Here is a 15,197-nt window from a genome sequence, read left to right as displayed (position 1 = left end):
GGCGCTGGGCTTGGCTGGTTCCTGGTGACCGCGGGGGTGTTCTCCGTGGCGTCGCTGGTGCCGCTGCTGCAGGGCCAGAGCGTGGAGAGCAAGTCGAGCCGCGTCTGGAGCGCCGACGCCGAGCTCTGGAACGGCCGCTTCGCCATGCTCGGCCTCGTCGCGCTCGCCGCCACCGAGTTCATTACCGGCGCGCCCTTCGTCAACATCTAAGACGACGTAATGTAGCGCTGTGGATTCTTTTCTGCTGACAGATCGTAATAGTACTAACTGTTGTAGCCACGTTGCAATTTTGTATTACTATTGATGATTGAATTCTGTACATCTCATATTAAGGTTGTTTTCATGGCTTCTTATCCTTTTTCAGTACGAGTCCACGAGTGTGGCGTCATCGCAACATCTTTTTTTTTCTTGAAAATTTTCACCACCGTCCTCTTGAGGTTAACTGTATATTTGATGACGATGTTTTTTTAACGCAGTACAGACGCAAGCGCTTATACATACGCATATACACCCACTTCTATATAAATGCACACACGCGCCCTGTCTCCACTTTCGAGGGACTGAGTTACCACATCATCATGCGATCGAGGAAGCTATCATAGAACGCCTTTGTAGTCGACGAGAGCATCTTCTCCCACTGAACGCACATTACCAAAAGACCTAAAATAAATCCTGAAAAATGCGAGCACCCTCGACTCTCTGGCTAGTATGTGCTTCATGTTTATCCGCTAATCCATTACATACTCATATGTCTACTTTGACTATGCTACTTAATTAAAAACTTATTCACTTTAGTTATACTTAAGTCACCTGAAAATTAAATTTGGGTTAGTCGATTTTTAGACCGTTGATTTCTGTTTTAAGATTTGTGTACTTTTTTCTGACTAGTATGTGGGTTGTCTTGGGCTTTTTTTTACTGAACCATATTTGGGCCAGTCAATTCTTAACGGGCCGAAGCCCATTCCAATGCGACAAAGCCTTCTTATTTCTCCTTTGAGTTTTCTGTTTTTTGTTTCTATGCGTTTTTGTTTTTCCTTTCCATTATTAGTTCCTTTTTGTTTTTATTTTGTGGGTATTTTTGGGATGTTGGATCAGTGTAATTCTATACATACAAATACTATATAATTTGCGCCAAAATTTCATGATTATGTGATTAACTATTGCATATTACAAAAAATGCAATTTTGGTGCAAAGTTGTGTGCAAGTTTTTAAATTTTCTTTCATCTTAAAGAAATTAACAATGCACTAATCGCTCTTTTTTATAGACAAAATCATTATTTTGATATTATTTTAGTCTCTATTTCATTTTCATTCTACTTTAAGGGTAATACGAATGCCACTAATTGATTCATTATTAGATTATTTTTCTGCGAAAATTTCACTTTTATATACTTATTCTTGCATATTTTTAGAATGTGCATTTTTGTGCAAATTTTCTCCCTGATGGTTTTAGATTATTTTCCCCCCTTTTATTTCTTCTTAAGTGGTAAAAGCAATGCCATTAATTTGCTCTTCCTCAGGAAATTTAATTATTTTGAGTTTTTTCTATTTTATTTTTATTTTCTTTCTTCTTAAAGGGTCATACTAATGTTAGTATGTTGCTAAATTCATTAGTTCTCAATAAACATATTTTTGCAAAAACAATTAATATTATATTTTTCAGAATAACAATTAATATTATATGCTTATTCTTGCATATTATTAAAAAAACTCGATTTTTGTGTAAATTGCGTGCAAATTTTATCATTATTTAATTTTGTTGTTTTCTCTTTCTTTCTTATTTAAGACTAATACAAATGCCACTAATTCATTCCTTCTTAGAGAATATTTTTCTTTTCTTTTTGTGTGTGTAAGTATAAATTCAGTTACTAAATAATGTGTGTAAGTTCTAGTTGAATGCAAAAATCACACTATTATATGCTTATTCTTTGCATATTTCAAAAAGTGCAATTTCAGTGCAAAGTTGTGTGCATGTTTTTATAGGTTTTTCTTTTTCATTTTCTTTCTTCTTAAGATGTGTGTGTGTATTGCATAGTCACTAACCGTTGCATGCAAATATATATGGGAATGCTATTCATCCGTCACCTACAAAGGCTTGACCAACACTATATACACTAGAGCAGCCTATAATTGTTGACGCTCAAAAGTGGCACAATGGTAAAAGTTTCTTTAAGCTATGTCAAGATTAATTCAAACTTATGATTGGAGGTCACCATGGGATGGATCTTTTTGAGAAGATCAATATGGATATGAAAATGGTCTAAAACGGAGCTCGGATGCAAAAGTTATGACAAGTTCAGATATGCTCATGTTGCACCAGATTAAAGAATAGCTGGAAAACCAATTAATATGTCCTCATATGGAAAAATGATCAACACGAGTTGTCTTCGTCTCGTCGAAACGGTCGATGTTGATATAAAAATCGTCTTAATCCGAGGTCGTATGCAACCTATGGAGGCAAAACAAGGTCAGAAACAGAAGTTGCAAAGTCATTTCGGACAGACCGAGTTGTTTTGATCGGTGAGACCGAGCTGGTCCTAAAATTTACCAGAGAGTTGGCAATGTTGACTCGGTAGGACCGAAGCAAAATAATCGGTGAGACCGAGTTGATCCAAAAAATTACAGAAGGATACAGAGAGTTGGCAACGTTCACTCGGTGGGACCGAAATGAACCAATCGGTGAGACCGAGTTGGTCCGAGAAATTACTAAAGATTTCTGTCCGAGTTAGGTTAGGGTTTTTGATGTTTTAGACGGAATTTTTAGTCCTTTTCTTGTACGGGAAGTCCAGCCGCCTCATAAATAGATGAGAGGTGACGGCCGATTGAACAACACACAATCGCAAAACGCATCTACAACTTTTTCATCTACGTTTTGTTCCTCCCTCGTTCTTGCTCCCTCGTTCTTCGTCGTTCTTCGTGTTGGAGAGCTGCAAATACCGAGGCTCTAGGGGCAGCTTGACCGACCTAGGGCAGCCCATAGCCGCCTTACTCCCCAACGGGGTCCCTCCCGGGAGTGTAGAGTTTCGGGTCTTCAAAAGCTCTCGCCGGTCGACTTGCGAATCGCGCTTCCGGTGAGACTCCTTCGACGTGAGCTGCGGTGCACCACCCCCAACGTCGAGGGTACACGTGACGTGTTCGTGTGAAAACACACTTTTTGGCGACTCCGCTGGGGAAAAGATCAATCATCATCATCATCCATCATGTCTGGCAACGACAAGATTCCCAAGCCCTCGGAAATCGACGCCGATAACATAATCAAGCCCAATTTTGAGGAGTTATCGGAGGAACATCGCCAAGCTTATGAGGAGTACAAGAAGGCACGTGAAGTGAAGGAGATGCAGGAGTTCCTTGCTAAGTTCAAAAAGGATTGTCAAGGCAATATCACTCCGGTTGGAGAAATCAAGTTTCCTCCTCTTCATGATGAACAGGTTAAACCCTGTGTAAGTAATACCTTCTCTCCTGAGGTATGGGCTGAAATTGATAGTCGCATTACTGATAGCAATAATCTTTTATACCAAATTTTCTTGGAAAATAGTAATGCTAAAAATAGTGTGCCTCAATCATCCAGTGGTAATGCTGGTGTGCCATCTACCGCAGAAATCCCTAGTCCAACTTTACCTATTTCATCGGCGCCCCCCGTGCCGATGAATTTTTATCCTAGCCCCACAAATCAAATTGTTGCTGCACCCATTAATCCTATCATGAGTATGCCAAGTTCAGTGGTGATGCCGAACCAAACCCTACCTACAAGAGCAAACACTGTTAGATCACTGCTGAATTACAATTCGGCATGCATGCCATAATTCACACCTGCAACTACTAACCCTACTCCTCCTATGCTACCGCCACAAGCATCGTCCACCGTGGATGATGGTCTAGCTAATCTTAGAGGGGAGATGGCTAAGATGCTCCGAGAGAATTTTGGAGTTGAGTTACCAAGGAACCGTATTTACCAAAAGCCATATCCAGAATACTTTGATGCAATTCAATGCCCTCCGGGATATAAAATTCCAGATTTTGTTAAGTTTAATGGAGAGGGCACGAAAACCACCTGGGAGCATGTTAGTCAGTACTTGGCACAATTAGGTGAGGCAAGTTCACGAGATGAGTGGAGAGTACGTTATTTTCCTTTATCTTTAACCAGTACTGCTTTCTCATGGTTTTCTGCGTTACCACCTGGTTCTATTACTACATGGTTTCACTTGGAACAAAAGTTTCATGATCATTTTTATAGTGGTGATAACGAGCTTAAGTTGTCACATCTTACATCGGTTAGACAAAAGCATGATGAATCGGTCTCCGATTATGTCAAGAGATTTAGAGATACAAAAAACCGGTGCTATAGTTTGGTGATAACCGAGAGAGATTTGGCTGATATTGTGCTTAGTGGTTTGAGAACTCACATTAGAGAAAGGCTAGAAGGACATGAGTTTTTAAATATCAACCAAGTCTTGCAAAGGGCTTTGGCTCAAAAAGCCGAAGCAAAGATCTTAAAGAGGTGCATAGATATAAAACTGATCGTCCTAAAATGAATATGGTTGAGTATGATAGTGACCACTCGGACGATGAGGGTGATATTTATGCTGCTGAATTTGTTTGGCCATCTAATGCCAAACCATTTACTTGCAATGATTTAAAGCCGATTCATAAGAATCGCGATGAAGAGATGAAATTTACTTTCAACATTGCTAAGTGTGATAGAATATTTGATGCTTTGTTGCAAGCCAAGATTATTAGAATATCTAATACTTTACCGCCGTTCGAAGAGCTGAAACGGCGTGCTTATTGCAAGTATCATAATTCTTTTTCTCATGCTACTAATGATTGTAATGTTTTTCGACCATTAATGACGGATGATTGAAATTTTCTGAAATGCAAGTTGATAAGCAGCCTTTCCCAATGAACACCATGGATTTGGAGGGGAAGAAGATGTTAATTCGGCCCAACATAGCCGAATCAGCTAATAAAAATAATATTGTCATTGGTGAGCCCAGGAAAAATGATGAGAGCAACAAGGTCTTGGGGAGACAAGTTGTGCTTGACAAGCAACCCAGTGGCAAGGAGGTAATCAAGATCACCATCAAGAATCCTACACTCGGGGGGCAATCACAAGTGCAAGAGAACACTCATGTCAAATTTGTTAAGCCCAAGAGTCCAGAGGTTGGCAAGTGGAAGACGAACGAAGCTAAAGTGCAGCGCAAGAGAATCAAGCCAACTTTTGATATGCTGTTGTCCAAGTATGCCAATCAAGCGGCCGGTTCTAGCTCTAACCAGTCATCAAATTTGAAGCGCTCAAGATCACCTCCGAGGGAAGAATCTCATCATCACACAAGGCCATATGGGTCATGGGCACCAAGACCATGGATGGCACCGCCCCCCTATGCGCCATACTACATGGGAGGCTTCAATGGAGGATGGGGGCAACCCCCAATGGCCCCTTATGCTTTTCATCCGGGTTGGGCAGAACCAAGGAGGCCCGTTCATGAGAGGCTTTCTTATCCCACACGAGGCCGTTTGAACAATGGTGTCAATCGGCCAATGCAAGATAATCAAAAAACGGTCAACCGGCAAGTGTGGCGTTCCAAATCACCAATTGCTGAAATTTCAAAGCCTAGCAAGCAAAAGGAGAAGAATGCTAGTGGTGAAACTATTATGATAGGTACTAAAGAATTAATAATCAAAGAGCCGATTATTTTTGATAATCTGGCTGATCCTAATAAAGATGTGGCTGCGGTCCAGCAAGGCCCCATGGCTAATGATCATGAAGCTAGCATAAGCAAGGCCAAGTCGAGGGATCCAAAATATACTCAGCCTAAGTGGTGTCCTTCTGGTCTGACCAAGGCGCAAAAAAGGAGATTGCAACGCATGAGTCATGAGAAGGAGGAACAAGAAGCAGAAAAGCTAAGGGATAAATTATTCAATTAAAGCCGTCCCATGGTACCCCCAAAACAAGTGTGGAGGCCAAAGAAAAAGGAAAACATTGCAGCTTCTGCATTGATCATAGCAACACCTACACCACCAACGGAGGACGATGCGGCTACTATTACATCGTCCACTTTTCCTACTACCTCCTCTTCCCTTGAAGATATTTCGGAGTCAGTGGACATGCTTGCGGAAGGAGATGAAATGCTTGATTATGAGTCTACACCAGTTCATAACAGTATGGATATTAATATGGTGTATTACTTACCCGCTGAATTTCGTGCTACAGATGAAGAAGGGGAAGTAGCTCAGCTAGATTTTGGTCCTAAAAATGCTATATTCAAGAAGCCAAAAGAACCGGTGACACACTTGAAGCCATTGTTCCTTAAAGGTCATATTAATGAATCACCGGTTGCTAGAATGCTTGTCGATGGTGGTGCTGTGGTGAATCTTATGCCATATTCGGTCTTCAAAAAATTGGGGCTGCGTGATGAAGAGTTAATAAAGACCAACATGGTGCTTAATGGATTTGAAGGCAAAGAGAAAACTGAAGCCAAAGGTGTGATGTATGTGGAGCTTACGGTGGGAAGCAAAACTTTGGCTACCGCATTCTTTGTCGCCTAGGTGCAAGGTAACTACAATGTGATATTAGGCCGTGATTGGGTTCATGCGAACCAATGCGTGCCATCTACTATGCACCAGTTTTTGATTCAATGGGTTGATGATGAAGTAGAAGTCATTCATGCGAATAATTCGGCTTGTGTTGCTTTGGCCGATGCATCGGTGGATTGTCAACATCCCAATGCTACTTGCTTGATGGGGCGCGACTTATCAGAATATGATTTTCTTAGCACCACAAAAAGTGGTTTCGTGCCCGTTTCTTTAAAGCCGGTTGGTGATAATCGGCTCCAAGGTATGATGTATTTAAATGGATCCTAACTCAGAGTGGTTACAAAAGCGTCTTGTAGAATATCGGTCCAACGAGAACGATATGTATGAGTCCATAGAAGAGTTAGATGATATGGATAAGTTAGGACAAGGTTTTACATCGGCCAATCCATTAGAAGAGATAGATACAGGAGATGGTTCACTTCCTAGGCCGACATTTGTAAACGAAAATTTAAGAGCCGATCATAAGGCTAAGTTGATCGAGCTATTGAAAGAATATGTTTGTTGCTTTGCATGGGAATATCATGAGATGCCGAGTTTAAGCCGAGAGCTAGTGGAGCATCGGTTACCTATAAAGGCCGGTTTTAGACCATACAAGCAATCGGCCAGAAAGTTTAATCCAAAAACGTATGACCGGATCAAGGAAGAGACCGGTTGTTTGCTTAAAGCTAATTTTATTAGACCTTGTAGATTTGCCGAGTGGGTTTCTAACATTGTACTAGTAGAGAAGAAAGGCTCTGGCAAGTTGAGGGTGTGCATTGATTTCAGAGATTTGAATAGAGCTACACCTAAAGATGAGTATCCCATGCCAATAGCCGATATTCTTATTAATGATGCTTCTGGACATAAGGTCATTAGCTTTCTTGATGGTAATGCGGGGTATAACCAGATTTTTATGGCCGAAGAGGACATGTCCAAAACGGCTTTTCGATGTCCCGATTTTCTTGGTTTATTTGAGTGGACAGTGATGACCTTTGGATTAAAAAATGCCGGTGCCACGTATCAAAGGGCTTTGAATTTAATTTTTCATGATTTACTTGGTATTATACTTGAGGTTTATATTGATGATATTGTTGTCAAATCGGATGCTTTTGAATCTCACTTAGCCGATTTGCGTTTGGCTTTTGAAAGAATGAAGAAATATGGGCTGAAAATGAATCCTTTGAAGTGTGCCTTTGGTGTATCGGCTGGGAAGTTTCTGGGTTTTATTATTCATGAAGATGGCGTGGAAATTGATCCCAAAAAGATAGAAGCTATACAGAAAGTAGGGGCTCCAACATGCAAGAGAGATATGCAAAAATTCCTTGGCAAGGTCAATTATTTGAGGAGGTTCATAGCCAATCTATCAGGGAAGGTTGATGCATTTACTCCTATCCTTCGGTTAAAGAATGATGTTGATTTTACTTGGGGGCAAAACAGCAAGAGGCATTTGATATGATTAAGAAATATTTGTGCACTCCTCCGGTTATGAAAGCACCCAGGCACAGGGAGCCATTTAGACTTTACGTTGCAGCGGAGGAAGGTGTTATTGGTGCTGTTTTGACTCCAGAGGCCGAAGGAAAGGAGCATGCTATTATTTTTTTGAGCCGACGGTTATTGGACGCCGAGACAAGGTATACATTTTTTGAGAAACTATGCTTATGCTTATATTATTCTTGCACGAAATTGAGACATTATCTAGTGCCTAGTACTTGCATTATAACTTGTCAAATTGATGTCATCAAATACATGTTGCATAGGCCAATTCTTAGTGGTAGAATTGGCAAGTGGGCTTATGCTTTAATTGAATATGATTTGGCTTATGAATTTCTGAAATCCATGAAAGGCCAAATTGTTGCTAATTTTATTGTTGAGCATCGGATTGATGACAAGCATGATATTGATATAAACCTTGTTTCATTAGTACCATGGAGATTATATTTTGATGGTTCAGTGTGTAAAAATGGCCAAGGTGTTGGTATTGTTTATATATCTCCTCATGGTGCTATTTTTGAAGCCTCATGCCGCTTAGAATACTTTTGCACAAATAATCAAGCTGAATATGAAGCATTGTTATTTGGCTTAGAGATGTTGCTTGCCATAGGTGCTAAACATATTGAGGCTTTTGGTGATTCGTTATTAGTAGTGCAACAAATATCCAAAGTCTTTCAATGTTTTGACGAATCACTTAATATTTATCTTGATAAATGTCTAGATATAATTTCATATTTGGATTATTTTAGCATTGCTCATATATCTAGACATGACAATTGGAGAGCAAATGAGTTGGCACAACAAGCATCCGGCTATCATGTTGATCGTGGCATGTTTCATATTTCTCAAAGGCCGATGTCTAGTCTTGCTAACATAGGGGAGGCCGAACCGGAGCCCACCGTTTCGGCCACTAATGAAAAATTTAATGCAGGAGAAAATCAAGACTAGAGGAAACCCATTATTGATTATTTGTGTGATCCTAGTAAAAGGGTGGACAGGACCGTTCGGCGTATGGCTTTCAAATACACAATGAGAGATGATGGTCTCTATCGCCGAATGGTTGATGATGTTCTTTTAAAGTGCTTGGACGAGGACCAAGCGAGAGTTGCTATGGGAGAGGTCCATGAAGGTATTTGTGGCACTCATCAGTCGGCTCCCAAGATGAAATGGCTATTACACGTGCTGGGTTTTATTGGCCGACGATGGTTAATGATTGCTTCCGGTATTATAAAGGATGTGAAGCTTGTCAAAAGTTTGGTGATATTCAGTTGGCTCCTGCTGCTATGTTACATCCTATTAACAAGCCGTGGCCTTTTAGAGGTTGGGGATTAGACTTTATTGGAGAGATTCATCCTTCTTCTTCAAAGGGGCATCGGTTCGTGTTGGTGGCGACTGATTATTTCACTAAATGGTCTGAAGCAATACCACTCAAAAATATGACACATACAGAGGTAATTCAATTCATAACTGAGCATATTATTCATAGATTCGGCATTCCTCAAACATTAACTACGGACCAAGGTTCATCCTTTATGTCACATCAAGTAAGAGAATTTGCTGAATCATATAAGATAAAGTTGCTCAATTCCTCTCCGTATTATGCCCAAGCCAATGGACAAGCTGAGTCTAGTAATAAAATATTAATCAAGCTCATCAAGAAGAAGATTGAGGATGATCCAAGGAGATGGCATGAGCTATTGTCCGAAGCTTTGTGGGCACATAGGATCTCAAGGCATGGTGCTACAAAGGTGACTCCATATGAGCTCGTATATGGTCAGGAGGCCGTTTTACCAGTGGAAGTGAATTTGAATGCTTTGAGAATAGCCAAACAAAATGATTTATCGGCTGTGGACTTCTATAACTTGATGATGGACAATACTGATGAAGCTGCTGATAAATGTTTGGTTGCTTTAAAGGCCATAGAGAGGGATAAGTTGAGGGTGGCAAGAGCTTCCAATAAGAAGGTCAAGTTGAAGAATTTTCAAGTTGGCGATCTCGTGTGGAAGGTGATTCTACCAATTGGTTCAAAAGATAAAAAGTTCGGGAAGTGGTCTCCAAGTTGGGAAGGTCCTTTTAAGATTACAAGAGTGGTTCCCGGAAACTCATATTTGGTGGAATCCGTACAAGGCACATTATTACCTCAAACTCTCAATGGCAAATATTTAAAGAAGTATCACCCAAGTGTGTGGCAAGAAGCCTAGATAGGCAAACAACCAATATATAACTATCGCCCTTAGCATAAACATGGACGATATATAATTATCACCCTAAGAACATATAAATGGCCGATGGAGTGTTGACATCGTCCTTAGAACAAACATGGTACAAGTTATTTTTCGGCACCCTAGCTTTGCCGAAAAACAGGGGGGCATGTGTTGACGCTCAAAAGTGGCACAATGGTAAAAGTTTCTTTAAGCTATGTCAAGATTAATTCAAACTTATGATTGGAGGTCACCATGGGATGGATCTTTTTGAAAAGATCAAGATGGATATGAAAATGGTCTAAAACGGAGCTCGGATGCAAAAGTTATGACAAGTTCAGATATGCTCATGTTGCACCAGATTAAAGAATAGCTGGAAACCCAATTAAGATGTCCTCATATGGAAAAATGATCAACACGAGTTGTCTTCGTCTCGTTGAAACGGTCGATTTTGATATAAAAATCGTCTTAATCCGAGGTCGTATGCAACCTGTGGAGGCAAAATAAGGTCAGAAACAGAAGCTGCAAAGTCATTTCGGACAGACCGAGTTGTTTTGATCGGTGAGACCGAGTTGATCCGAAAATTTACCAGAGAGTTGGCAATGTTGACTCGGTAGGACCGAAGCAAAATAATCGGTGAGACTGAATTGATCCGAAAAATTACAGAAGGATACAGAGAGTTGGCAACGTTCTCTCGGTGGGACCGAAATGAACCAATCGGTGAGACTGAGTTGGTCCGAGAAATTACCAAAGATTCCTGTCCGAGTTAGGTTAGGGTTTTTGATGTTTTGGACGAAATTTTTAGTCCTTTTCTTGTACGGGAAGTCCAGCCGCCTCATAAATAGATGAGAGGTGACGGCCGATTGAACAACACACAATCGCAAAACGCATCTACAACTTTTTCATCTACGTTTTGTTCCTCCCTCGTTCTTGCTCCTTCGTTCTTCGTCGTTCTTCGTGTTGGAGAGCTGCGAATACCGAGGCTCTAGGGGCGGCTTGACCGACCTAGGGCAGCCCATAGCCGCCGCACTCCCCGACGGGGTCCCTCCCGGGAGTGTAGGGTTTCGGGTCTTCAAAAGCTCTCGCCGGTCGACTTGTGAATCGCGCTTCCGGTGAGACTCCTTCGACGTGAGCTGCGGTGCACCACCCCCGACGTCGAGGGTACACGTGACGTGTTCGTGTGCGAACAATAATCAACGTATAAAAAAATAGATTGGCTTGCGAGTATTGGAGTGGAGCAGCCCATGCTCCAGCTTGCACACCCTGCGTGAGCTTGTGCGGCAGCAGGCGATGTGAATCGATTGACCAAAATTTGCGGTCAATCAACTTCTAGGTAGCTTGTCCCAAACTTATTCATTATTTTTAAATTATATACATGGCACATATATTGCCATATTTTTACCTAGAAATTCATGGCGGCTATCCCTTATTCCACTGATTTTGCCTTGTTCAAAAAGCATAGCCATTTGCTTTCTTTTGGTATACTAATGTAAAAGTGATGTTTTTGGTATTTTGTTCGAGAGCATGGAGTTCTATGTAAATGATTTGGAATATTTTTGTTTTGTGGCAAACTTGTGTACTCGTTGATTTTGTACCCTTGATATTGTTGCCAGTTTGAGGGCATCGCATAGGCGCTCAATGAGCCGGCTGCCAAACAAGGAATCATGCGGTTTCACAACAGATTGTTGTGCTTGGATGTTGTGCATGCAAAAATGTGTAGGTGTTATTGCATATAAGGAACTAATGACTGCATATCTTTCAAGATAAGAAAGTAAAATGGCCTACTCAAATTTGTCTAACTTGGAGTGATCTTCATCATTCCGGTCATTGCAAAACCATAAACTTTAACCTCATGGATATATCGAGGCTCTCCTATCAGCAGAACTCAGCGACCTTTTTGGTCGCATAGCCTTTAATGATGGTTCCCTCCTTTCGGGTGTGCTTGATTCCCAACACAACGCTCTCAGAATTCCCGGAAAGCATTCAAAGGGATATATGGTATGCAAGAATTCGTGGTTATACATCTTATCTCATGCACAATGTGATGAACCATGATACCAAATAATGATGAAGGAAATATCATCTCTAGATTGCATGTAGTCTCACCATATCTAGCTGTAGGTCATCCAACACGTTTGGATCTATCACCTTGTGAGAAATGATGTTAACAAAATCACACTACTCCGCTAGTATTTGTCACACATTGGGTGGCAAGATATTCTTGATTGTGACCGGAAGTGTGTGTTTTATAAGAACATGGTAATCATGAGGCTTCATGTTGATTAGTTTGTTACATTCTTTGGAAATAATTCTCTGCTATTACAAGCGCACCCTATAGGAAATCATATGTAATGCAGACTACCACAAAATTCATTCATTTCTATTCTGGATAAGTGGATAGAGTATACCCTGAAAAATGTTTTTGTCTCACCTGATGAGAACGGTTTTTCTACCATGCACGGGATTTCCCATGTACGCTAGTGTCCCAGCGTACTACCTATGAGGTTATGACTTGTGCTTACTCTACCCCATGAGTCGACATGCTCGTCATAATCCATGGACCCGAGAAGGATTTCTGGCGCGCGATATCCCCGTGTCCCAATAGGGTTAGAGTAGGGCGGCCCATCGACCATGCTACATGACAGCCCCAGATCGCAGATATTGAGGTTCCCGTGGCCGTCAACAAGCACGTTCTCCGGCTTGAGGTCCCGGTGCATGAGGCCGAGACGATTCATCCTCCTCTCACCGGCGAGAAGCTGTCTCATGAGAAGGCGAACCTCCAGCTCGGTGTGCCTCCTCCCAAAACGGACATGCTTCATGACGTGCCTGAGAGTCGGCCCCACAAACTCCATGGCAAGGAAAGCCCCGCTGTCAAGTTGGCCGGAGGCACGCGGCTGAACGATGGACGGGTGGCCGCTGCACGCCTCGAGAGCACTGACCTCGCTGGCGAAGTCGGAGAGGTAGCGTTCGGCGTCGGCGTCGCCGGCGCCATCGCTCGCACGGAGGCACTTCACCGCCACGATCTCACCCGTGCGGCGGTCCCTCGCCCGGTAGACGACGCCGAATGTTCCTGCGCCGAGCACCTCAAGCCGCTGGAACCGGCCGCTGCTTGCGGGGGAGCTTGAGTCGCCGTTAGTGGCTGCTGTTCTCTGATTCTTGCGCGCCGCCGGTGTGCCCACGACCGCGTCATCTAGGGCAGCCACGCCCACGCATGGCGGCGTCGAGGTCGACCACCCCATATTTCTCCGAGGAAAACCGCAGAGATCGCACCGTGAGGTCACGCCGAGGGTTACACGACGACCCACCGGACAATCAGCAGCGCAAGCTTTGGTGTTGATCGACTGCTCGGCAGCTAAAATAGCTAGACGGCCGGAGAGAGGATTGCTTTTGCTTTATTTCTCACAGCCGTATGGGTATGGCTATGTATGTATATATAGACGGCCAGCACGGCAGCACGCTATGGCTACACGACTCGTGAAGGGACACTAATCAGGTTCGGACACGGACTGCACAGTTTCTACGCGTCATATTGCTCTCATGGTGATGGATAGGAAGCCGTAGGAGGCTACACATACGCGCGTGTGTGCACGTCGTGTGACTTAGTCGATCAGCCTAATTAGGCAATGTCCATGTTCGTCATTGGTGCACCGTTACCACCAGCACGTCAATCATGAGCACTTATATCTATCAATTTCACACGTGAGATATTTAAGCATCGTCTTAGAGAGGCTAAAACCTAAAAGAGCAGGGGATGCTTTAGCTAAACATGGTGAGCGTCATGCGATGGAGTCATGAAGACCCTCTGGCTTTCTTAATTCCTGTAATTGTTATGCCCAGTTAATATATACCTTCATGATGGTATTTCCTAAAAAGGGGGTGAATATCATAAAACCATCACATCTACGTCTAGGGTTTTAAACCGCAACCACTTTACTTAACCGCTACAAAAATGTATCTATTTAAGTTGGGTGTGGGGCCACCTGTCAACGTTAACACTACTCTCTCTCACACATGCCTATTCCCATTTGATCGAACGACTTTGTGTGCGACTGCGGCGTCGACCCTTGTCTTCTGCGGGCGACCTCCTGGATGCCTTCTCGTCACTAGATGATGTCCATGAGCTACCTAAGATCTAGGATAGATGATCCACAAAAGCAATTTGATAGTTTCTCACCCTGCGCAATGTACGCATGTGACGAAGGAGTGGATGTAGGCAAAATTTGTCCTCCATGGGCCACGGTTTTGGGCACTTCTTTGTCTAAATGGTTCCTCTCATTTTTCTTCTCCTAGTGGCACGATAACGTGGTTCGGAACGCAACGATTCATTGGAGTCGGCGATGGTGGATGGCGACCATGTTTCTCTTTGTCGGTTTCTCCTTTACGTGAACCTTTTGCCCTATAAGTGCTCCTCTGCGTGCGGTTGTGCTTTGGTCGTGGACGAGGACGAGGAGGAGGGTTGGGCCACCGTCGCCGGAGATGACAGGGAAGACGGAAAAATGAAGAAAAAAATTCATCAGAATCTTGCCGAAGTGGGGGAGGGGGCGTCATGGGGCGGAGTGGGACTGGGCTTGTAGGCGGCATGGTGCACGGCTGCTCGAGTGGCCATGGGAGCTAAGAACTAAATGAAACCAGAAATGGGCTAGTTAGGCGATAATTCCCCATCAAAAGGTTTTCCCTCATATTAAAAACAGTAAGAGTCGAAAGCGGGGTTTTGGCTCCCGTGCTTAGATGAGCCTATGCATTACAGTAAAATCATTAAAAAATATTAAAAATTAAAATAAAAAAATTGAATTTTTTGTGGTGAAAGATGCTTGAGTGCGTGATGTTCGTGCCAAATTCCGTCGTGTTTGGACATCTAAGTAGCTAATAGAGGGAAAACAAGAAGCAAAATTGAGGTCTGTGAGAAAGTTCATTGTTCAGACCAATTATAT

At 42.6% G+C, this 15,197-nt stretch overlaps 2 protein-coding genes across 2 annotated transcripts in view; one reads left to right on the top strand and one right to left on the bottom strand.

The window, feature by feature from the left end:
- Nucleotides 1-353, top strand: part of LOC119308767 (high molecular mass early light-inducible protein HV58, chloroplastic-like) — a 1,662-nt gene extending 1,309 nt beyond the window's left edge. Inside the window, exon 3 of the mRNA XM_037584914.1 lies at nt 2-353. Within this exon, the coding sequence (XP_037440811.1) occupies nt 2-210 (209 nt within the window). The 3' untranslated portion in view covers nt 211-353. The remainder of the gene's footprint in view (nt 1) is intronic.
- A 12,390-nt stretch (nt 354-12,743) lies between these two features.
- On the bottom strand, nt 12,744-13,505 carry LOC119350629 (putative cyclin-dependent kinase F-2). Its single transcript, XM_037618365.1, has one exon. The coding sequence runs from the start codon at nt 13,503-13,505 to the stop codon at nt 12,744-12,746; it is 762 nt and encodes a 253-aa protein (XP_037474262.1).
- Between the last annotated feature and the right edge of the window lie 1,692 nt (nt 13,506-15,197).

This window comes from Triticum dicoccoides, chromosome 1B (genome assembly GCF_002162155.2).
Source record: "Triticum dicoccoides isolate Atlit2015 ecotype Zavitan chromosome 1B, WEW_v2.0, whole genome shotgun sequence".
Taxonomy (NCBI): domain Eukaryota; kingdom Viridiplantae; phylum Streptophyta; class Magnoliopsida; order Poales; family Poaceae; genus Triticum; species Triticum dicoccoides.
The sequence above is the reverse complement of the archived record's forward strand: the minus strand, read 5'-3'. Positions and strand labels throughout refer to the sequence as shown.